This window comes from Salvelinus namaycush, chromosome 34 (assembly GCF_016432855.1).
Source record: "Salvelinus namaycush isolate Seneca chromosome 34, SaNama_1.0, whole genome shotgun sequence".
NCBI classification, from domain to species: domain Eukaryota; kingdom Metazoa; phylum Chordata; class Actinopteri; order Salmoniformes; family Salmonidae; genus Salvelinus; species Salvelinus namaycush.
In genome coordinates this window covers 1197638-1223130 of record NC_052340.1, presented here as the reverse complement: position 1 = coordinate 1223130, position 25493 = coordinate 1197638, and the positions used below count along the sequence as shown (strand labels likewise).

The 25493-nt window shown below is 42.8% G+C and overlaps 1 protein-coding gene across 1 annotated transcript in view; it reads right to left on the bottom strand.

The window, feature by feature from the left end:
• The window catches only part of col4a3 (collagen, type IV, alpha 3), a 63858-nt gene that overhangs the window by 18366 nt on the left and 19999 nt on the right, over positions 1-25493 (bottom strand). The window contains exons 4-16 of the mRNA XM_038974431.1: positions 16377-16439; positions 16045-16230; positions 15576-15744; positions 15291-15383; positions 12910-13014; positions 6277-6371; positions 6034-6121; positions 5783-5896; positions 5084-5251; positions 4909-4998; positions 4692-4826; positions 559-657; positions 292-381 (exon numbers count right to left, since the gene is read on the bottom strand). Coding sequence (XP_038830359.1) covers positions 292-381; positions 559-657; positions 4692-4826; positions 4909-4998; positions 5084-5251; positions 5783-5896; positions 6034-6121; positions 6277-6371; positions 12910-13014; positions 15291-15383; positions 15576-15744; positions 16045-16230; positions 16377-16439 — 1495 coding nt within the window. The remainder of the gene's footprint in view (positions 1-291; positions 382-558; positions 658-4691; positions 4827-4908; positions 4999-5083; positions 5252-5782; positions 5897-6033; positions 6122-6276; positions 6372-12909; positions 13015-15290; positions 15384-15575; positions 15745-16044; positions 16231-16376; positions 16440-25493) is intronic.

Below are 25493 nucleotides of genomic sequence, written 5' to 3'. Positions count from 1 at the left end.
TTGTAGTAGGAATTTGTGGTATGCTACTGAGGAAGAGAATCTTATTTTCAGACCCATGTGTGTTTGACAACAGCTGATAATCAGCTGATAATTCTGTAAGGGGAAACGCTATACCAAAATGAACGAATGGCGAGAAACACCGCAATTGCGCATTAGATGACTCATTTTTACTAACGAGTAAGTTCTAAATAATATGTAGTACGATTAGTACACAGTATGTAGATTTTAGTAAGTAGTAGGCAAGACAGATTCTGGACACAACCTGTTTCGCTATAATTTTGAGTATGTTACCTGGCACACCCATATCTCCTGCGACTCCAGGGTTTCCATTGAAACCAGGACTTCCTTTCTGGCCATCTCTGCCTGGGTCGCCAACAGCACCTACAAGAAAAGTGTGAGGTCAAAATATTAGTAATAAACAATTGCCTTTGGGGATTAATAAAGTTTACTCAATCAAATTGAATAGCTAGGCATGGTAGTGATTTATTAAGAAGAGGGGTAGCAGGTAGGCAATTGAAACAGTTTTTTTTTTCAATTGTGTGTCACGGTGCTTGGTACCTTGCGGCCCGGGAATCCCGGGAATCCCATCCTTGCCACTGGCTCCATTGTGCCCTATCACACCTAGATCTCCTTTGGCACCTGTTAAGCCCCTTAGAACTGGAGAAAAGAGAGCAGAGTCAGAGGTCAGGGGTCACTAGATCTAAAAGGCCTTAACACATTTTGGGACAGTATAACCATCATACAACTCAGGAGAAAATGAATATTGCTACCATAAATAATCACTTAATTATTCAACAGCATCAAATACATTTCCGATGTAGTTATGCTACTGTAAAGGCACGTTGAGACTTCTTGCATTAATTCGTTGTTACTTCTTAATTTGAAAATAGCCTTCACAACAGGAAATATAGTTTTTTACGCTCAGGAACAGAGCATTACTCTCAAACTATTTTTCAGATTCAGAAACTGTAACGTCCTGACCAGAGTTCTTATGTGTTTTGCTTGTTTAGTGTTGGTCAGGACGTGAGCTGGGTGGGAATTCTATGTTGTGTGTCTAGTTCGTCTGTTTCTGTGTCCAGCCTAATATGGTTCTCAATCAGAGGCAGCTGTCAATCGTTGTCCCTGATTGAGAATCATATATAGGTGGCTTGTTTTGTGTTGGGGATTGTGGGTGGTTGTTTCCTGTCTCTGTGTTTGTGTTCTGCACCAGATAGGACTGTTTCGGTTTGCCACATTTTGTTATTTTGTTCGTTGTAAGTGTTCACTGTTTTCGTTTAATTAAACATGTTGAGCACTGGCTACGCTGCGTGTTGGTCCGATCCCTGTTTCACCCCCTCTTCTAGTGAAGAGAGGGAAGGCTGCCGTTACAGAAACAATATTTTGCTATTATCAATGAGGACTGAATATTTTTCTTCTGATGAAAACAGTACAGCAGTTTTGGTATTGGCCAACATACAGTTGTTGCTCCACTAAAGGTTTTGCGATTATGCTGCGGTACTTAGAGGTAATTTGTGGTTTAGTACGGTACCCTGCGTCACCACTTCATTGCTCCGGACCAGCACAAGGGGGAGTTAGAGCACTGATTATGGTTTTGGGTCTTACTGTGTCTCTAACTGACAATGACCGGGCGACATAAACCTAAATAGAAACTGATAATTGTGCACGACTTAGTATTACTTACTAAAACTGTTGTTACACTAAGGTTTTATTATTTTATTTTGTTAGGATTATTTTGCTCTTACTGTAGTACTGTATCCCACTCCCGACCAGTCAAATTGTACAGTGCCTGAGTGGCGCAATGGTCTAAGACACTGTTGCTACAGATGCTGGTTCAATACCCGTGCTGGCCTCAACTGGGAGACCCATGAGATGACTGTAGGTATTTGGTTTCTCTCCCTCTAAAAAAAACAATTCTAAAATATTCTTGATAACAAGCTGGCTTTATTTACAAATTAGCAACAATGTCTAATCCCCTATTTAAGAATGGCCTTTTTCTCGCTCATTTTACGTTATTTGAAAACAAAATCTCCAAAATATTGTTATTATTAATTTAGAATGATATAAAAGCCCCTTGGATATTCTCACAGATGTATTATTAACCCTGTTATTAGCAGGACAATATATATGGGTCATGGCACCCGCACTCATTGGGATTGCCATGCAGTTCTCCAGCTGTATCCACTGACAGCGTGCGAAGTTCAAGGCACGAGGGCAGGGGGCAAGGGATGGGCCGCAGAGCCATGCACAGAAGACAGACCTAGCCCATGGGGAAGGGAGGAGGGAAGAGGAGGGTAGCACACTGGGTAGCACAGAGCAACACTTTAAGGGGCATTGCACTAATAATGGCGCTGACTAGGGAAACGTTCCAAATGGAGGGTAGGGGGAGAATTCTATCGTCAAATGTATTTCTACGTTAAGTATTATTATTATGTATCACATCCAACCATGATTGGGAATCCCATAGTGCGGCGCACAATTGCCGCAGCGTTTCTCTCCCTCTAAAAACAGAAATAAATGTTTTGGCCTTTACAAATATTATTTTGGCCTTTATTCAGATTACAAACACTCACTTTCGTTTTTTAAAAAAACAAAATAACCTCCAAAATATATATTATCAAGTTGATGGCACTTTCATATAGCATCACCTACATAAAGCTGAGTGACTCACTCATTCATGGCTTTGGATCAAAATAAGTACCAACATTCTTTCTGATAGTCTTCAATAAATAAATGTTTTGGTTATCCTGACCTGGACACCATGTACATTATTATAATAGGCCATTATGGGCTATTAGCAGGGCAATATACCTTTGCCAACACCTTTCTGTATTTTGATACTTTGTGGATGGGGCCTCCCCAGTGGTGCAGCTGTCTAAATCCCCACATCGCAATGCAAAATTGCGTTGCTACAGATACCCGTGTCGGCCGCCACCGGGAGACCCATGGTTTTCATTTAGAATCCTCCAATACCCTATATGTAATTATTGGCGGAGAGTCACGTCATATTTTTTGATATACTGTATTTTTACCTTAGGCGACATGAGTCTCACTAGTGTTGAGTAATGTGCTGTTAAAAGTGGTGTAGGTCTTATTTATTTAAAGAGCATATTGAAGTTAGAAGCAAGCGGATTTGAAGCATTAGCCTACAACTATTTTAGCACCGTTTCGAACTGCTCTGAGACAAGCATGGCGACAGGTCTTGATAAATCAATGAGATTTTTTATTTTGACTGAATCTTCGTTTGGGTATTGGTTAGACTACAATTATGGTGTAGAATTGTTATGCTCTTAGTGTAACCTTTATTTAACTAGACAAGTCAGTTAAGAACAAATTCTTATTTACAATGACAGCCTACTCCTTGCTCCCCATCAGGGAATTAAACGCCGGTCTCCCGCGTGCCCCTCTCATGCCCGCACGACACAGGGATTCATTAGCTAAATAGCCCGGTACTGTGTAGCCTACTCCCGACCGTCACGTTGTACAGCTCCATATTTTCCGTTCCATCCTAGCGGAAACCCAGAGGGTTTTTAATTTTTCTTGGATTTTTCTTCTTTTATTTACAGTAGTGATGGACAGCTCGTGGCATTTTGAAAACAGGTTTTCAAACACTTGTAGCCCGACTATCAGGACAATAGACTCTTTATAGGTGTTTTTAGGTGTGAACATCCCACTACCTGCAATGTATTCGATGCTTAAGTAATCTGAAGTGTTACATTTCTAACTCAAAACAGCGGTACAGTATTTCTTCATCAACATCTTTATGCTTTAGTTAATAAAATAACTAGAAAAAAGACAATCAAAATGCAGATGGTTATTTAAACTACATTTTAGTTGCACTATGCCCCCAGCTCCACGACCACAGGTAAAACCTTGCTGAAATGATCAATGTATTTGTTGCGTTATAGTATCGTCAATTTCTCTAGTCTAAACGTCTTGATGGCCTCAAAAGTTTGGACACACCTAATCATTCCAGGGTTATTCTTCATTTTTACTATTTTCTACATTGTAGAATAATAGTGAAGACATCACAATTATGAAATAGCACATATGGAATCAGTTAAGATCAAATTCTTATTTACATTCATATTTATTTTTGTGGCGGGAGGTAGCCTAGTGGTTAGAGCATTGGGCCAGTAACCTAAAGGTTGCAAGATTGAATCCCCGAGCTGATAAGGTAAAAATCTGTCATTCTGCACCTGAACAAGGCAGTTAACCCACTGTTCCTAGGCCGTCATTGTAAATAAGAATTTGTTCTTAACTGACTTGCCTATTTAAAAAAAAAAAAACACAAGGACAGCCTACTCCTTCCTCCCGGTCAGGGAATTGAACCCCAGTTGCCTGCACGACACAGGGATTATTTAGCTAAATAGCCCAGCACTGTAGCCTACTCCCTGTAGCATTAATGGTACCAGTAATGGTACTCCCTGTAGCATTAATGGTACCAGTAATTGGCAGTAATGTGCCATAGAATTCTGTGGCACCACGCAAGCCGTGCTGCAGTACGGTGCAACTTTTAAAGGACGAACCACTGTAAATGTTTCTAAAAACTCAAGGGGAGAAGGGAATAGCCTACTACAGACACTGTGTGTAAGTCTAAAAAGACAGGGTGCCGCTAATGTTCTAGAATCAGAATTTGTAGTGTTGATTGGGGGTAGGGGTCATTCAGAGTCAGGGGTCATTCAGAGACTGACCTGTAGGTCCTGGGTCCCCAGGGTCCCCAAGGACCTCGATGTATGTTGTGACTCCAATATCTCCAGGAGCCCCAGAATCTCCCACAGGTCCCCTGACTCCTACACGGCCCTTCACACCATCAGCACCCATCAGACCTGGAGACAGCAATCATCATCGTCAACATCATCATCATCATCATAGCGTGTGTGTGTGCATAAAAGTATTGGACAGTTCTACCTTTAGGGCCAAGTCGTCCCCCTGGTCCTGGGCCTCCGTCTGGTCCTGGTGTACCACACGCTCCTGATGGCCCCATGTCTCCTCTCAGGCCTTGGAGAACACACACACAGGTTCATAACAGTTGATCACACAATGGCACATTATCTTCTTCACCTTAAAGCAACAGTGGTCTAACCTGGTGTCCCAGGAACACCATCTCTTCCTCTGAATCCTTTCAGGCCGGCAGCCCCCCCAGGTCCCGGGGGCCCATCAAACCCGGGCCGTCCAAACGGCCCCATCAATCCTGGGGCCCCTCTGCCAGGCAGACCTGAATCGCCCTGCACCCCCTTCTGTCCTCTGGTCCCTGAAGCATGTAGAGAGACAGGAGAGAAGAGAGAAAGAAAGGGGAGAGGAGAGGAGAGAGACAGACGGGGAGAGGAGAACGAGACAGCAGGGAGAGGAGAAAGGGGAAAAGGAGGGAACAAAAAGGAGGAACACACAGAGAGGACTTTATGAGAGTGTCATACATGCATGTACAGTAGAGTCACAGTTAGTACTTTTATGAGCAGTGTTTCCTTACAGAGATGCTTACAGCGTCAGAGATGCTTACATGCAGTGTTCTGACAAAGATGCTTACATGCTTACAGCAAAGCTGTCATCAAGGCAAATTGTGGCTATTTGAAGAATCTCAAATATCAAATATATTTTGATTTGTTTAACACTTTTTTGGTAACTACATGATTCCAGATGTGTTATTTCATAGTTATGATGTCGTCACTATTATTCTACAATGTAGAAAAACCCTTGAATGAGTAGGTGTTCTAAAACCTTTGACTGGTAGTGTACATTCTGGGAGAAGAAAAAAAAAACTAGTTGTGGGGCTAAGGATATGTACCTGTGAAGCCAATGATTCCATTGAGACCTACAGCCCCCGGAGGGCCTGGAATGCCTTGCGTACACTCCCCAGGATCCCCAGGCAGACCAGGCAAGCCCTCAGCACCTTTACTGCCTGAGGATAGACAGAAGCAACAATCAGACTGTGTGTGTGGGTGTGTGTGGGTGTGTGTGTGTGTGTCTACTCACCTCTGTCTCCCTGTGGACCATCTCTTCCTGGTAGGCCAGGCAATCTATCAAGCCCAGGCAGACCAGAGTTTCCAGTCAGCCCCAGAGAACCATCCTCCCCTGGGGGGCCTGGTCTACCTGGCAGCCCTGGGAGCCCTGGTCTGAAATCACCCTAAAAACCCATACAACACAGAATGACTATGTATGGACACACAAAGACAGCCCACAGTAGGACACACATGCACACACGCTCGCACACTCACAAACTCATTCAAACACACTCACGCATGTGCACACACACACACAAAATGTTTGTGCTCCACTGACCTTAGGGCCTGGCATGCCGGGAGCTCCGGATGGTCCTGGTCGTCCCATACTACCAATCCCTGGGGCACCAGCAGGCCCCGGCTGGCCCTTCTCACCTGAGAGGGAAACAGTCTCATGACTGAATCTGTACATGAGCTCCATCTGCAGTTTTTCTCAATCACGTACAAGTATATTTGGAAAAGTGTAGTTCGAAGAAACGTTGCCTTCTCTAAACAGCAAATACTTTCATCCAAACTATAAGATACTGTTAATGAAGCAAATACATGAATCATAAGAACTGCCTACAAAAAAAGATGAACACATCAATGAAATGAGTCTGTCTTAAAAAAAAATCCTATTTAATCAATATCAATAAACAATGATGATCAAAATTGGAAATAAAAATATCAAAAGGTGTAGAATTATGGGAAACTATTCTCCTGTTACGCATTTTTCACTAAACGTGTACATTTACAACGTGGTTTTATCCTCGCGTCGGAGGGCTTAGGGTTCTTAAATAAATTCAACAGTCGCAACACAAGACTTTAAATAGGCCTAACTGTAGCTTACTGTTTAGATGGGTTAAATGGAAACTGAAATCTGGACATTGACTAACCAGAATAACCTACTGTTTTTTGGCAAACTCCAAAGTCCTCTAATAATACTAGTCCCATGCGAATTGACATCCCTGTGTTTTGAGAGAAATCTCAGTTTTACAGGTGTTTGAGCAAGAAAACAATAACTGATTCGATACATTTAACAAAGTCCTGCGTATAGCCTATATACGAAGGCCTTACATGTATCAACTTTCCCAGTGAATGCTTTCGTTTATACGTTTTGTGCGAATGAACTGAACATCGCCAAGTGCATCATAAAAAATATTGGGCCTATTTAATGCAACCCTTGTTGTTAATAGATCGCAAATCAGCATACAACTGAGCTAAACAAGTTCACTTTCTCATCCATTGCCTAAAAACGCATATCAAGTGCAAGTTAGCTGTTTAGCTCACATCTGAAAGCTGGTGGACATTTAGGACTTCTTCCACCGCAGATCGCTAAAATATGCTAATGATTATGATCACACTTGCTCAATTAAAATATTTTGGCGACACTATTAGATGGTTTGGTATGGTTAAGAAACTTGGGAACCAAGCGCGAGTTCAGTGTAGCCTGACAAAAGAGAAGCTAAGTGTATCTAATTATAGTTGTAATTATAGTAATTCAAGTTGACTAACAAATAGCCTAACAAAATGTCTGAAATTATAAGCAGACGGGCGGGTGAGGTGAACAAACAGCTGACCCGTGCACCACTAGTTTACAAACACATAAAATCAAATATTTGTCTTAATCATTTCAGGCAGCTAAATGTAAAGACCCTGCAAAGGGTGGGTTGACTTTCACTAGGCACTGGGCCCTGATATACTGTATACCCAATATAGCCCTGATAGAGTGATTTAGAATATTGTGCACTAGTATTTACTGATTGCTGGAAATAGTGAACACATTTGTCTTCTGATAAAAATGTTGTGTTAATATTCTGTAAACAAAACACAACATTGAATTTTGTCTTCAAATGATGCCATTTGTATTCATAGTTTTGCAAATTGGCATCTAACATATGTAATCCAAGGCAAGAAGGTGATCAGAAGTTTGAAAAATGTATTTGGGCATTTCATATTTCATTCACCCATTGCCTTGATGACAGCTTTGCACACTCTTGGCATTCTCTCAACCAGCTTCATGAGGTAGTCACCTGGAATGCATTTCAACAGAAGATGGCCATATTATGGCAAGAAAAGCTCAAATAAGCAAAGAGAAACGACATTCCATCATTACTTTAAGACATGAAGGTCAGTCAATATGGAACATTTCAAAAACTTTTAAAGTTTCTTCAAGTGCAGTCGCAAAAACAATCAAGCGCTATGATGAAACTGGCTCTCATGAGGACCGCCACAGGAAAGGAAGACCCGGAGTTACCTCTGCTGCAGAGGATAAGTTCATTCGAGTCACCAGCCTCAGAAATTGCAGCCCAAATAAATGGAAAGTGGAAATCTGTCCTTTGGTCTGACGTGTCAAATTTGAGATTTTTGGTTCCAACAGCCGTGTCTTTGTGAGACGCAGAGTAGGTGAACGGATGATCTACGCATGTGTGGTTCCCACCGTAAAGCACGGAGGAGGTGATGTGATGGTGCTTTTCTGTTGACACTGTCGGTGATTCATTTAAAATTCAAGGCACACTTAACCAGCATGGTTACTACAGCATTCTGCAGCGATACACAATCCCATCTGGTTTGCGCTTAGTGGGACTATCATTTGTTTTTCAGCAGGACTATGACCCAACATACATCCAGGGTGTGTAATGGCTATTTGACCAAGAAGGAGAATCATGGAGTGTTGCATCAGATGACCTGGCCTCCAAAATCACCCGACCTCAACCCAATTGAGATGGTTTGGGATGAGTTGGACCTCAGAGTAAAGGAAAAGCAGCCAACAAGTGCTCAGCATATACTTTAAGACTGTTGGAAAAGCATTCCAGGTGAATCTGGTTGAGATAATGCCAAGAGTGTGCAAAGTTGTCTTCAAGACAAAGGTTGGCTACTGAAGAATCTCAAAAATAAACTATATTTTGACTTGTTTAACCCTTTTTTGTGTTACTACAGTATTCCATATGTGTTATTTCATCGTTTTGCTGTCTTCACTATTATTATACAATGTAGAAAATAGTCAAAATAAAGAAAAACCCTTGAATGAGTAGGTGTGTCAAACATTTGACTGGTACTGTACATATACAGAGCACTCAGACCCCTTGACTTTTTCAACATTTTGTTCCGTTACAGCATTTTTCTAAAATTGATTAAATTAATAAAAATCAATCTACACACAATACCCCATAATGACAAAACGCACAGGTTTTCAATTACTTTTGCAAATGTACTACAAACAGAAAACTGAAAAACATAAGTATTCAGACTTGAGACTTGAAATTGAGCTCAGGGTCATCCTGATTCCATTGATCATCCCTGAGATGTTTCTAGAACTTGATTGGAGTCCACCTGTTGGAAATTCAATTGATTGGACATGATTTGGAAAGGCACAAACCTGTTTATATAAGGTCCCACACTTGACAGTGAATGTTAGAGCAAAAACCAAGCCATGACGTCAAAGGAATTGTCTGTTGACCTCCGAGACAGGATTGTGTCGTGGCACAGATCTGGGGAAGGGTACAACAAAATGTCTGCAGCATTGAAGGTCCAAGTGGCTTCCATCATTCTTAAATGGAAGAAGTTTGGAACCAACAAGACTTCCTAGACCTGGCTACCTGGCCAAACTGAGCAATCGGGGGAAAAGGGCCTTGGTCAGGGAGGTGACCAAAAACCAGATGGTCACTCTGACAGAGCTCTAGAGGTCCTCTTTGGAGATGGGAGAACCTTCCAGAAGGACAACCATCTCTGCAGCATTCCACCAGTTAGGCCTTTATGGTAGAGTGGCCAGACGGAAGTCTCTCCTCAGTAAAAGGCACATGACAGCCCACTTGGAGTATGCCAAAAGGCACCCAAAGACTCTCAGACCATGAGAAACAAGATGCTCTGGTCTGATGAAACCAAGATTGAACTCTTTGGCCTGAATGCCAAGCGTCACGTCTGGAGGAAATCTGGCACCATCCCTACGGTGAAGCATGGTGGTGGCAGCATCATGCTTTTCAGCGGCAGGGACAAGGAGACTAGTCAGGGTCGAGGAAAAGATGAACGGAGCAAAGTACAGAGAGATCATTGATGAAAACCTGCTCCAGAGCGCTCAGGACTTCAGACTGGGGCAAAGGTTCACCTTCCAACAGGATAATGACCCTAAGCACACAGCCAAGACAACGCAGGAGTGGCTTCGAGACAAGTCTCTGAATGTCCTAGAGTGGCCCAGACAGAGCTCGGACTTGAACCCGATTGAACATCTCTGGGGAGACCTGAAAATAGATGTGCGCAATGCTCCCCATCCAACCTGACAGAGCTTGAGAGGATCTGCAGAGAAGAATGGGAGAAACTACTCAAATACAGGTGTGCCATGCTTGTAGTGTCATACCCAAGAAGACTGGAGACTGTAATTGCTGCCAAAGGTGCTTCAACAAGGTACTGAGTAAAGGGTCTGAATACTTACACTACCGTTCAAAAGTTTGGGGTCAACTAAAAATGTCCTTGTTTTCCATGAAAACATACATGAAATTAGTTGCAAAATGAATATGAAATATAGTCAAGACATTGACAAGGTTATAAATAATTAATTGAAATAATAATTGTGTTCTTCAAACTTTGCTTTCGTGAAAGAATCCTCAAATTCAGCAATTACAGCCTTGCAGACCTTTTGTCACGACTTCCGCCGAAGTCGGCTCCTCTCTTTGTTCGGGCGGCGTTCGGCGGTCGACGTCACCGGCTTTCTAGCCATCGCCGCTCCATTTTTCCATTGTTCCATTTGTTTTGTCTTGTTCCCTGCACACCTGGTTTTCATTCCCTAATCACACTGCATGTATTTATTCCTCTGTTCCCCTCCATGTCTTTGTGTGAAATTGTTTTGTTACGTGTTGCGTGTGTACGCGTCAGGCTGGGTTTTTCCCGTTATTTTCCGTGGTATTTCACGAAGGTTGGTTATTGTAACATTGTGCTCATTTTTGTGACTTTTTTCTTTGGCTGGAGGTTTTGACGCAGTGGCGTCCGTCTGTTTATTTGCCTCTGCCCAAATAAAGTGTGCGCCTGTTCACAACTCTCTGCTCTCCTGCACCTGACTTCTCCTCCAGTAGCGCTCACTGTGACACCTTTGGCATTCTAGTTGTCAATTTGTTGCGGTAATCTGAAGAGATTTCACCCCATGCTCCTGAAGTACCTCCCACAAGTTGGATTGGCTTGATGGGTACTTCTTACGTACCATGCGGTCAAGCTACTCCCACAACAGCTCAATAGGTTTGAGATCCGGTGACTGTGCTGGCCACTCAATTATAGACAGAATACCAGCTGACTGCTTCTTCCCTAAATAGTTATTGCATAGTTTGGAGCTGTGCTTTGGGTCATTGTCCTGTTGTAGGAGGAAATTGGCTCCAATTATGCGCCGTCCACAGGGTATTGCATGGCGTTGTAAAATTAAGTGATTAGCTTCCTTCTTCAAGATCCCTTTTACCCTGTACAAATCTCCCACCTTACCACCACCAAAGCACCCCCAGACAATCACATTGCCTCCACCATGCTTGACAGATAGCATGAAGCACTCCTCCAGCATCTTTTAATTTTTTCTGCGTCTCACGAATGTTCTTCTTTGTGATCTGAACACTTCAAACTTAGATTAGTTTATCCATAACACTTTTTTCCAATCTTCCTCTGTCCAGTTTCTGTGTTCTTTTTCCCATCTTAATGTTTTCTTCTTTATTGGCCAGTCTGAGATATGGATTTGTCTTTGCAACTCTGCCTAGAAGGCCAGCATCCTGGAGTCGCCTCTTCACTGTTAACGTTGAGACTGGTGATTTGCAGGTACTATTTAATGAAGCTGCTAGTTGAGGACTTGTGAGGCGTCTGCTTCTCAAACTAGACACTAATGCACTTGTCCTCTTGCTCATTTGTGCACCGAGGCCTCCCACTCCTCTTTCTATTCTGGTTAGAGCCAGTTTGCGCTGTTCTGTGAAGGGAATAGTACACAGCGTTGTACGAAATATTCAGTTTCTTAGCAATTTCTCGCATGGAATAGCCTTCATTTCTCAGAACAAGAATAGACTGACAAGTTTCAGAAGAAAGTCCTTTGTTTCTGGCCATTTTGAGCCTGTAATCGAACCCACAAATGCTGATGCTCCAGACACTCAAATAGCTGTTTAAATGCTTCTTTAAATCAGAACAACAGTTTTCAGCTATGCTAACATAATTGCAAAAGGGTTTTCTAATGATCAATTTGCCTTTTAAAATGATAAACTTGGATTAGCTAACACAACGTGCCATTGGAACACAGGAGTGATGGTTGCTGATCATGGGCCTCTGTACGCATATGTAGATATTCCATTAAAAAAAAATCGGCAGTTTTCAGCTACAATAGTCATTTACAACATTAATATCTACACTGTATTTCTGATCAATTTGATGTTATTTTAATATAAAAAAATATAAAAAATGCTTTTCTTTCAAAAACAAGGACATTTCTAAGTGACCATAAACTTTCGAACGGTAGTGTATGTAAACGTGATATTTGTATTTTTTATGATTTAAAACCTGTTTTTGTTTTGTCATTATGTAGTATTATTGTGTATTTTATATTGTATTATACAGGGTGCATTTGGAAAAGAGACCAAGGGCTCAATATGTCTTCCCTGTCAAAATAAAGGTTAAATAAAACCATTTAAAAATCATTGTTGTTCTACTATATGTATGTTTGACCACAGTTCCAAAAAACACTTGTATACAATGGAGTAAAACTGTAATACAGGATGTGCAGTGTATGCAGGCTTTTGTTCCAGCCCATCTCTAACTCCTGTGATTCACGTAATGGCTGTCTTCAAATTATCATGATTACCTGAATTAGGTGTGCTGTTAGTGCTTGGCTGGAACAAAACTCTGCACACTATGTTGCCCACCTAGGATCTTACCAGGGTACAACAGAGCTAGGGTTCTTGGGTAGCGAAGTCATTCTCACCTTTAGGCCCAGTGTTGCCAGGAGGGCCCCGGACAGACAGACCTCTATCCCCCTTGGCGCCGAAGTTGCCAGGGAAGCCAGGATAGCCATTTATACCAGGATTCCCTGAAAACATATAGGCAATTATAAAATAGTTCACTGGGTTAGAAACTGGTGCTGGCAACCCCATGGATGAATATTGGATTCCCACATGGGCCACATGTTGATAGTTAACCCTCGTGTAGTCTTAGCATTCGGTATACTCCCCTTGTCCTTCACTAAACCCCAAATCTATTCACTAAACCCCAAATTAACGCCAAATCTATTTTGCATGTAGAAACAACCTGTCATTCATCACAAACTTTCTGAATATCTGGGTTTTCCCTCTTCACAATGCAGAAAGACTACATTTAATCAGAGGATACCACTAATTTTTATTACAACACACCTGTTATAATTGTTTTCTTTCCTAAAGTAGAGGTTTATTATTATTATATTTGCTAAAGGTACTGCATAGATGTAAACGTACATTTTTTAGCGAGAGATAGCTCTTGTATAGCCTAAGAAAGTATCAGAAATGTGCGTAAAGTAGTTTTGAATGCATTTTATTGAAGGGAAACAATAACAGTCTTGAACTTTTTTGGCAACATAGTGATATATTCTTATATACTGTACAATGAGGAATTCAACTACAAAATACTAGTCTTCTCCCATTTTTTTAACCAATGCCCCCACCCACAAGGTGTATAAACAACAACAATAAATAAGAATAAAATAAGATAATAGAACGTGAAGAACATAAATCAATCAACTCTAATTAGCAAATGTAGGACAGTATGCAAGTGTGGTTGCATGGACTTTGCAGATATATTTCTCACATGTGCAGCACATAGTATTTGTTTTACAGTCCTTCTTTGGGGGGCAGAATTGGCATCTCCTCCTCTTGCCTGCATCAGCTGCAGACCCCAGTGGACAAGAACAAGATTCAGTGTTAAGGTTGTCGTAGTCGTTCTCCTCCTCAGACGAGGAGGAGCATGGATCGGACCAAGATGCGGATTGGTAAGTATTCATGATTTAATGGCAAACCAACAAACACTACAAATTAACAAAACAACAAACGTGACTAACCTGCAACAGTCCTGTGTGGCCCAAACGCTGACACAGGAACAAACACCCACAAAACACCAGTGAAACCCTGGCTGCCTTAGTATGACTCTCAATCAGAGACAAACGATACACACCTGTCTCTGATTGAGAATCATACCAGGCCGAACACAAAAACCCAACATAGAAATAGAAAACATAGACTGCCCACCCAAAACTCACGCCCTGACCAATAAACACATACAAAACAAGAGAAAACAGGTCAGGAATGTGACATTCAGCCCCATGAACAACTTTCACAAGCGCTGCAAAGGCTGCTGTGTGGGGGAGGCCCTCCCTTCTTTGAATGTGTGGGGTTACATGTGCCTTTCCCAGCTTCTCCAGGAACAGCCTCCTCTTGTTCCGCTTATCAGACATCCAGGTAGGGTTGATCTTGTTCTATATCCTGAAGGCATTGTATGAGGACACATCAATGATGTTATGGAAGATGACCGGGGGCCAGCGGGCAGTCATCCTCCTGCAGCTGTATGTTCCAATCACATTGTCCAGGTTGTCCACGCCTCCTTTGTTGTGGTTGTAGTCCAGGATGATGGCTGGCTTCCTGTCCTCACGATCACTGATCTCAGCCGTTTTGTGCAGTGTGATCAGGAGGACCACATTCTTGTTCCTCTTTGGAATGTAAGAAACTAGATTGGTGGTGGGGGTGAAGGCAAACTTTGATGAGAAGGCCTCTCTCCCACTTGTTGCGAGGAGTGCACGTGGGAGCTCAGGCTTGTTCTTTCTAACTGTGTCAACCATGGTGATATTCCTCTTCAGGAGCTGCTGGCTGAGTTCAATCAGTAGCACACATAATCTCAATTTCGCATTGTGTGTGTCTTTGTGGTTTTTGTGGTGTGTAAATGATTTTTATAACTGCCGGGTCAAAAATGACCCTAAGACCATCTTTGTACCCTGGTGGTGTACAGCTTTCATGGAAATATGAACAAAGGCAATGTTTCACTTTTTCTAATGTTAGGGTCACTCTAGGAAAAGTCATCAAATTTCAAGTCATTTAGGGGGTTTTCTCTGCTGTTAAACATAGTGGCCGGTCATTTTTTACCCTTAAGACAACACAAGGGTTAAGTCATTTGCTGTTGATAAAAATGTATGCAACAAAAAAAAACAATAACACCATAACCAGCCGATGATCCTATCAATTCTCTGCTAATGCCGTGATACTACTGCTGGGCTGTTAGTGTATGCATGATATTGTCTTCATGTCAAGAATCTCCCCCAGAGCTCATGGCTAAAGCCCTCACCTGAAGGTCCTGGGTTGCCTTGATGACCCTTCTCTCCCTTCAGTCCTGGGTCTCCTGTGGTTGTTATCGTCTCACCCGCTGAGCCTTTCTCTCCTGCAGGAGGAGATGAGTGCGAGACAACAGTGAGACGAGTGAGAGAAGAGTGTGACACATTTACACATTCTGTAAAACAGGTCAAGTGAGACACGAATTAGACAAGAGTGAGACACACTCACACATTCTGTGACATAGGTCAAATTGCTGGGATGCCAGGTCTCTCTTGAAAAAATTATGATCTTACTGTACCTGGATCTCCAGGTCTCCCTCGCAGGCCTTGCACCCCCAGGTTGCCCTTCTGTCCAGGGCCCCCTGGGGGCCCCACACCTGGGGGGCCCTGAGTCCCCATCTGGCCTGTCCGTCCACGTATACCCTGAGAGCCGGCATCGCCCCGATCACCCTTGGGCCCCGGAGGTCCCTAGAGCAAACAGACACCAACCAGTTAAGTCTGGGTACATCATGGGTAGGGCCCCAAGTTTTTCCAAACCACATGGCCTGGCCATAAGAAAACACAGGCACTAGTTACAGGCTATAACAACAGCCAAGAGCTTAGCCTGTTAAGACCTTGTGGTCAGGTCCCAAATCGTAGTCCAGCATGCTAACGCTGTTCACTTATACAATGGTTCTGATCCTTAATCAGATATTACTGTTACAATGACCAGTCATTGGCATTGATTGTACAGTGTGTAATGGTGGAGGTGGCGTGGGTCACACTCACAGGGTTGCCCTTTAGCCCAGCCTGGCCTTTCAGTCCTGGGTATCCGGGAACCCCGTCAGTCCCATCGCTCCCAGGAACTCCTGGAGCCCCAGGTGCGCCAACAGGCCCCCTGTCTCCTGGGGACATGGGACTTTTGTCCCCCTTGGGTCCTGGAGAACCTGGCACACCTGGTAAACCATAGGGACCCTACAGATACAAAGACAAAGGACAAAATCATTAGAATATAATCAATGTAAAAACGCCTTAACAAAAAGGCCTATGTAAAGAATTTGTATCTGAATCTGGAGTTGATTCCATAATGTCTGTCTGTCCAGGTCAAGTCACCTGTGGACCTGGTGGACCTCCAAGACCTTTGACTCCTCTAAATCCCTTGGATCCAGGATCACCATCTCGACCTGGTGAAACACAAATGCTGTAAACACAGGGGCAGCTATAGTGTATTCTACACATACTAACCTATAGTAGAGAAGCAAACCTGTAAAAAGTGCTTGAGCTGTCATCCATGCTAGGTCAAAAAATGATGGGGTGATACACAAAGTTAGGCCGGATGTCATGTGAATTTCACATTTTTAATGCCATTTTCAAGTGTTCAACGGTCAAATCTGGTGAAAATGTACATAATGAAATAGTAATAGATTTGGCATTAGGTCAAAGGTCAAACTTCCTGAAATGGATTATCAAACATAAACACTGAAGACTATGGAAGGGACGCATTAATAGTTACTTTTCATACAGTTATTAAGCTTTCAGACATGCAAATATACAGAAAATATGAAAATGCAGACGTGTTCAGCTACAGTTGTAGTCTGTAGTGCCACTAAGGACCATCCTCAGATGATGATGGATGCTCTCAGAAAACTGTGAGAGCCCCCACCGAACACGGAAAACTTTACCTCATTAGAATCTGACTTTCTAGGCCAGAGATATTGGAACTTTAATGCCATTTCGAAGGGGTACATGTACAAGCAGGCAAATAGGATAGTCACAGATTCTGACCAAATGTACTGAGCATATCAAACTGACTATTTACTATTACCAACTGACTATTGAATCATTTATACATACATAGACTGTTGAATAAACATAGTTTTGGCATAATTATTATGCTTTAAGCCATGCATATACACAAGAAAAGCGTATGTTCCATCATTTTTGGTCAAACTTGGGCTTTAGCAAACAAAAATACTTTTCTCAAACAGTTTAAATCCACTCTAGCTACCCAGAAAGACACTTCTGAACAATAAGCACTTTAAGACCATGTGCTACATGAGGATAGTGTCACGACTCCGACCGAGGCAGGCTCTCCTTCCCGTTCGGGTGGCGCTCGGCGGTCGTCGTCACCGGCCTATTAGCTGCCACTGATCCTTTTCTCCCCCTCCTTATGTGTTTATTGGTTACACCTGTTTTGTATTAGGTTTGTAATTAGTTGGGCTTATCAGTCAGCCGGCCCGCCCGTTTCTTTGTGCGGGATTGTTAGTTGGTAAGAGTGGTGTTTGTTTTCGATCTACGTTGTATCTGGACTGTTTTCGTTCCCCCCTGTGTCTGGGGTTGTTTTATGAGAACATCCAGTGTATAGAAGGGTGGCCTAGTTTCTCAGTGTTCATTAAAGAACATTTGTTATTGCACCTGCTGTTTCCTGCACTTGACTTCGCACTCCGACACCCAGTCCTTACAGATAGGACATTCTGAGGCAGAAATATTGGAGAGATACTATACTGGAACTAAGGCAGAGATATTGGACTAATGCAGTCAAAGTTGACAATGTGGAGGTAATGATAGATTTTGTCCGTACTTATATTCAGGTCCATATGACTAACATCTGAATGTATACTTAAAAATGCAGTACATACTTGGAAAATGGCAACGTCCATCATGACAGTTTATTGAAGATTTGCTGATGATTCCAGCGTCAAATGTGTTCAATTATAGCTGTAGTATAAGTGGGAAAATCCACTCGGGACTGTATGCGTTCTCTGGAAAACAATGAAACTCTGGAGGGTTATTGCCACTCCGCTAGCGTGTCGTGGCGCACACCCTCCACATGTTGCATTATTTTCCATAGAACGCATAACCCCTCGTTGATTATCCCTCCCTTGTGATACACAAATAAATACACATAATTTCTCAAGCATTTGATGACATGTCCTGTGTGGTACTATTCTATGGGAATTTAGCCACCCTCTCAAGTTTGTCAGGATAAAAACATTTCATCCAAGACAAATGTGTTATGCAGGGCCAGCCATTAGCATTTTAATATCATATCTAATGAATCGCGTGTGCATATAATAGAAACCATAAACATTTGGATACAGTGATACATGTTTATAATTTTCATTGAATATATCAAAGTGTTTTTTATTTATTTTTAAATCTCATGTTTATATTTTATTGTGTGCCTGCTAGTAATGCTACCCCATGAAAAATAAGAACGAGAAAAGTATTCGACTTTGTAGCACATTTCCAAAAGAACTGAGTACAGTATTGACACTGTAACTACGGAATATAGTCTGTACTATTGCTCACAAAAAGCTTGATTACAATAATTTCACAATATGAAATGCAATGGGAGATATTATCCATCCCATGACTTTGGTCATATTCACGATCATTCCTCGATGAACGTCAGAGTGAATCTTCCGCATAGCCACACAACCTCCGTCAAACTGATATTCAGATCGTAACACAGGCATTTGATTCTGTAAGTATTACAATAATTACAATTCTGTGAAATGTTGATATTCGTTGACATCCAGTGAAAAATGGTGAAATCCCTTACAACACTTTTTTAAATATCTGTCTAATTTGACAGTAGCCGTATAATGTATATCACATTGTCAGTAAGTAAAGTGTGTTTTGTTCCACAGAATCCTCCAGAATACTTAAAACATCCAGCTTTTGTCATTCGGCCTATTTTGTAGTATTTATGGACTCATTGAACATGACATTAAAACATTTGTTATCTTACATGTCATGGAATACCGCAGATTTCTCTTGGATGAAGTGTTTTTATCCTGACGAACTGTAAAGGGTGGCTAAATTCCCCTTGACAGGCCATTGGAGCAGAAATGGCATCCAATGCTTTAGAAAGTCTGTGTATTCGTATGTCATTAAGATCAGCATATATCCAATAAACTGTTATGATGGAAATTGCCATTTCCCAAGTGTGTATATTTAAGTATACATTCGCCTCAGAATGTACAATCCTCACAAGGTAAAGTGCTTATTGTTCACAAGTGTCTTTCAGAGTAGTTAGAGGGGATGACACTGTCTAAGAAAATGATGCACATGCTTTTCCTGTGTATATGCATGGCTTAAGCCTTAATGCGTAATAATTATGCCAAAAGTAACTATAATCCACAGTCTAAATATGTATAAATGATTAAAGAGTCAGATTGTATTGATGTACTCATTACATTTGGTCAGAATCTGTGGCTGCTTGTATATTTTACCCCTTAGAAATGGATATACAGTTTCAATATCTCTGGCCCAGAAACTCAGATTCTTACGAGGTAAAGTTTTTCTGGTTCAATAGGGTCTCCCCCGCAGTTTTCTGAGAGGGTCAATCATCTGAGAATGGTCCTTAGTGGGCTACAGACCACAACTGTAGCTGAACACATTTGAATGTTCATATTTGCTGTACATTTGCATGACTTAAAGCATAATAAATGTATAAAAAGTAACTACTAATGCATCCATTCCATAGTCTGTTTTTGTTTGCTAATGCACTCCATTTTTGTTAAGAATTGCAAGATATTTGAACTAAAACTATTACTATTTTCATTATATCAATTTTCACCAGATTGGAAGCCTTAAATCTAAATTAAACTTTGTGTATCACCCCAACATTGTTTGATCTAGCATGGATGACAGCCTTCAACGAGAAAATTGTTTTGTCAAGCAGTTTTTCCAGATTGGCTGATCTCCTACTAAGCATAATAGGTCGACAACTGGAAATATTGCCTTTTTCCTGAACATGTGACCTAACATGGAAAAACTCAGGGCCATAGTGATATATGACCTGGTCAGACAAAACTTCTGGGCCTAGTCATTGTATGACATGACACGGCATAAAAGAGCTGTTGTTATGTCCATGTATTGGTGTTACCTTTCTCTCCAGGCCTACCAGGCTCTCCGGCAGGTCCTGGTGGTCCAGGCCTCACATTAGTGGGCATGCAGAGTCGACAGACATCACCCTTCTCACCTAAGAAAGACAAAATGACAGGGAGGAAGTGGTTGTTCAGTGGTTCTTGCCAGTGAAGCAACAAAGTAATTTGAGCTCTCATTGCCCCAGTGACAACTCAATGTACTCAAATCAAATCAAATTGTATTTGTCACATGAGCCGAATACAACAGGTGTAGTAGACCTTACTCTGAAATGCTTACTCAAGCTGGAGGCCCTGGGTATCAACCCCTCCCTGTGCAACTGGGTCCTGGACTTTGACGGGCCGCCCCCCCCCCCCCAAGGTGGTGAAGGTAGGAAACAACATCTCGACTTCACTGACCCTCAACACTGGGGCCTCACAAAGGTGTGTACTCAGCCCCCTCCTGTACTCCCTGTTCACCCACGACTGCGTGGCCATGCACGCCTCCAACTCAATCATCAAGTTTGCAGACGGCACAACAATAGTGGGCTTGATTACCAACAACGACGAGACAGCCTACAGGGAGGAGGTGAGGGCACTCGGAGTGTGGTGTCAGGGAAAACAACCTCTCACTCAATGTCAACAAAACAAAGGAGATGATAGTGGACTTCAGGAAACAGCAGAGGGAGCAACCCCCTATCCACATCGAAGGGTCACCAGGGAGAAGGTGGAAAGTTTCAAGTTCCTGGGCGTACACATCACAGACAAACTGAAATGGTCCACCCACACAGACAGTGTGGTGAAGAAGGCGCAACAGCGCCTCTTCAACCACAGGAGGCTGAAGAAATTTGGCTTGTCACCCAAAACCCTGAAAAACTTTTACAGATGCACAATCGAGAGTATCCTGTCGGGCTGTATCACCGCCTGGTACGGCAACTGCACCGCCTTCAACCGCAAGGCTCTCCAGAGGGTGGTGCGGTTTGCACAATGCATCACCAGGGGCAAACTACCTGTACCCCATGACAGCTACAGCACCCGATGTCACAGGACGGCCAAAAAGATCATCAAGGACTACAACCACTCGAGCCACTACATGTTCACCCCACTATCATCCAGAAGGCGAGGTCAGTACAGGTGCATCAAAGCTGGGACCGAGAGACTGAAAAACAGCTTCGATCTCAAGGCCATCAGACTGCTAAACAGCAATCACTAATTTAGAGAGGCTGCTGCCCACATTGAGACCTGATCACTGGACACTTTAATAAATGGATCACACTAGTCACTTTAAACAATGCCACTCTAAATAATACCACTTTAATAATGTTTACATATCTTACATTACTCATATCACATGTATATACTGTATTTTATACCATCTATTGCACCTTGCCTATGCCGCTCGGCCATTGCTCATCCATATACTTACATGTACATATTCTCATTCACCCCTTTAGATTTGTGTGTATTAGGTAGTTGTTGGGGAAATGTTAGATTACTTGTTAGATTTGTGTGTATTAGGTAGTTGTTGGGAATTGTTAGATTATTTGTTAGATATTACTGCACTGTTGGAACTAGAAGCACAAGCATTTCGCTACACTCGCATTAACATCTGCTAACCTTGTGTATGTGACCAATAAAATTTAAAAAGACCTTAACCAACAATGCAGTTTTTAGAAAATAGAGTTAAGAATATATATACAAAATAAATGTTTTTTTTGTTTTAAAGAAACAAAATAAAATAACAATAATGAGGCTATAGACAGGGGGTACCGGTGCCGAGTCAATGTGCGGGGGTACAGGTAAGTCGAGGTAATTTGTACATGTAGGTAGGGGTAAAGTGAGTAGATAATAAAAAGCGAGTAGCCACAGCGTAAAAACAAAGGGGGGGGGGGAGGTTAAATGCAAATAGTCTGGGTGGCCATTTGTTTATTTGTTCAGCAGTCTTATGGCTTGGGGATAGAAACTGTAAAGGAGCCTTTTTCGACCTAGACTTGGCGTCCGGTACTGCTTGCCGTGCGGTAGCAGAGAGAACAGTCTATGACTTGGTTGACTGGAGTCTTTGAGCATTTTTTGGCCCTTCCTTTTACACCGCCTAGTATATAGGTTCTGGATGGCAGGAAGCTTGGCCCCAGTGATGTACTGGGCCATACGCACTACCCTCTGTAGCGCCTTACGGTCGGATGCCGAGGAATTGCCTTACAAGGCGGTGATGCAACAGGTCAGGATGCTCTCGATGGTGCAGCTGTAGAACTTTTTGACAATCTGAGGGGGAAAAGGCGTTGTCGTGCCCTCTCCAAGACTTTCTTGGTGTGTTTGGACCTTGATAGTTTGTTGGTGATGTGGACACCAAGGAACTTGAAACTCTCGACCTGCTCCACTACAGCTCCGTCGATGTGAATGGGGGCGTGTTTGGCTCTCCTTTTCCTATAGTCCATGATCATCTCCTTTGTCTTTCTCACGTTAACGGAAAGTTTGTTGTCCTGGCACCACACTGCCAGGTCTCTGACCTTCTCCCTATAGGCGGTCTCATCGTTGTCGGTGGTCAGGCCCACCACCGTTGTGTCGTCAGCAAACGTAATGATGGTGTCGGAGTCGTGCTTGGCCACGCAGTCGTGGGTGAACAGGGAGTACAGCAGGTGACTAAGCACGTGTCCCTGAGGGGCCCCCTAGTTGAGGATCAGCATGGCATATATGTGTTGTTGCCTACCCTTACCACCTTGGGGCAGCCTGTCAGGAAGTCCAGGATCCAGTTGCAGAGAGAGGTGTTAAGTACCAGGGTCCTTAGCTTAGTGATGAGCTTTGTGAGCACTATGGTGTTGAACACTGAGCTGTAGTCAATCAACAGCATTCTCACATAGGTGTTTCCAGCCTTTCAAAGCACTTCATTGCTACCGACCTGAGTGCTACAGGCGGTAGTAATTTAGGCCTTAGCTTTCTTGGGCAGAGGGACTGTGCTGGTCTGCTTGAAACATGTAGGTATTACATACTCGGTCAGGGAGAGGTTGAAAATGTCAGTGAACACACTTGCCAGTTGGTCTGCGCATGCTCTGAGTACACATCCTGGTAATCTGTCTGGCCCTGCGGCCCTGTGAATGATGACCTGTTAAAAGGTCTTACTCGCATTGGTTACAGAGAGCGTGATCACACAGTCGTCCGGAACAGCTAGTGCTCTCATGCATGCTTCAGTGTTGCATGCCTCAAAGCGAGCATAAAAGGTATTTAGCTCATCTGGTAGGCTGGTGGGCAGCACGCGGGTGGTTTTCCGTTTGTAGTCCGTAATAGTTCGCATTCAGTCCTGTATTGAAGCTTTGCCTGTTTGATGGCTCCTCTGAGGGCATAACTGGATTTCTTATTAGTGTCCTGCTCCTTGAAAGCGGCAGCTCTAGCCTTTAGCTCAGTGCGGATGTTGCCTTCTGGTTGGGATATGTACGTACGGTCACTGTGGGGATGACGTCGTCAATGCATTTATTGATGAAGCCGGGGACTGAGGTGGTATACTCCTCAATGCCAATGGATGAATCCTGGAACATATTCAAGTCTGTGCTAGCAAAACAGTCCTGTAGCGTAGCATCCGGGTCATCTGACCACTTCCGTATTGAGCCAGGCACCGGTACTTCCTGCTTTAGTTTTTGCTGGTAAGCAGGAATCAGGAGGATATAATTATGGTCAGATTTGGCAAATGGAGGGCTTTGTACATGTCTCTGTGTGTGGAGTAAAGGTGGTCTAGAGTTTTTTTCCTGTGATTGCACATGTGACATGCTGGTAGAAATGAGGAAAAACAGATTTAAGTTTGCCTGCATTAAAGTCCACTGCCACTAGGACCGCCACTTCTGGATAAACATTTTCTTGTTTGCTTATGGCCTTATACAGCTCTTTGAGTACGGTCTTAGTGTCAGTAGCGGTTTGTGGTGGTAAATAGATGGCTGCAAAAAATGTAGACACACAGCCCCACCCCTCATCTTACCACACATAGCTGTTCTGTCCTGCCGATGCACGGAAAAGCCAGGCAACTGTAAATGATCAGTGTCGTTGTTCAGCCACGACTCGGTGAAACATAAGATATTACAGTTTTTAATGTCCGTTGGTAGGATAATCTCGAACAGAGCTCATCCAGTTTATTCTCCAGTGATTGAACAGTGGCCAATAGAACGGATGGTAGAGGCGGGTTACCCACTTGCGACAAATTCTCACAAGGCACCCTGATCTGCCCCCCCTTTACTTCCTTCTTCAATCAAGTCAAAATTACATTTTATTCATAAAGCCCTAAAGAGCAAAATGTCAATACAAACAAACACATCACTTTACAGTAACCAAGCCTATAAAACATACCTTCCATGAAGCTATGCAAAAAATGAACTGTTACATTTGTCAAAAAGACCCAACCCTTAACTTTTACTGGACATGACAGTTGCAAACTGCACCTTGAATTCCATATTCTTAGTCCTGCAATTCCCTTTACAGAATAACGTATTTGTCACAGAAAATACCTGTTTCTCCGAACCCGCCACTATTTCCTGGTTGTCCTGGGATGCCTTTGATGCCTTTAGGACCGGGTGGTCCAGGGTTGCCTCTCAACAGATCTGTGCAAAGAGCAAACCCACCGGGCAAAAACACGTTGAATGAATATTATAACAACATCATATTGCAATGACCTTAACGTTAAACGCCAATGGAATTTTCGTTGAATTTGCTGAAAGTAAGTTGTTGTTCTGAGGTTAATACTTCACCATTGTCAACCAATCCTGTCATTGACAAATGTTTTATCCACTCTCATATCTAAAACTACAAATATGGAGAAATTAATACTTCACCCTCTCTGAGATGGGAGCCTGTAGTCACAGGCTAGCTAGCTAACTCTAACCCTGCTAACCTTTGTTAGATAGAGGCTATGCAGGGACTTGAATTACATTACAGTAGAATACGATTGTGGTCACAAGTTACTAAACCTAGATCCAGCCTTACACTTTGCCTTGCTGCGAATGTGGGATTATAGAGTATAGCAGCATAATATTAAAAGATAGCTAACTGCTCCTTCAGATTGTTTCTGAGTTAATGCTGTAGTAATTGTGGTAGCTTTGTAATAACCATTATGTCAGACTTTTGAGGATGACCTAAAGTGGCCAGTTGAGTTGAGCAGGTACCTGGAATTCCAGGGGGACCACGGTCGCCTATGGGGCCATCTTTTCCAGGGGGCCCAGTGGGTCCAGGGGGGCCAATTATGTAGGGGGCGGGTTCCCCCCTCTCCCCTTTATCCCCAGCTAAACCAGGGGGCCCAGGATTCCCAGGGGCCCCAGGGAAAAACAACCCTGAAAACACAATACAATGGTCAGCTTGGTGTGTGTGTATGTGTTCGCAAGGTGTACAAGG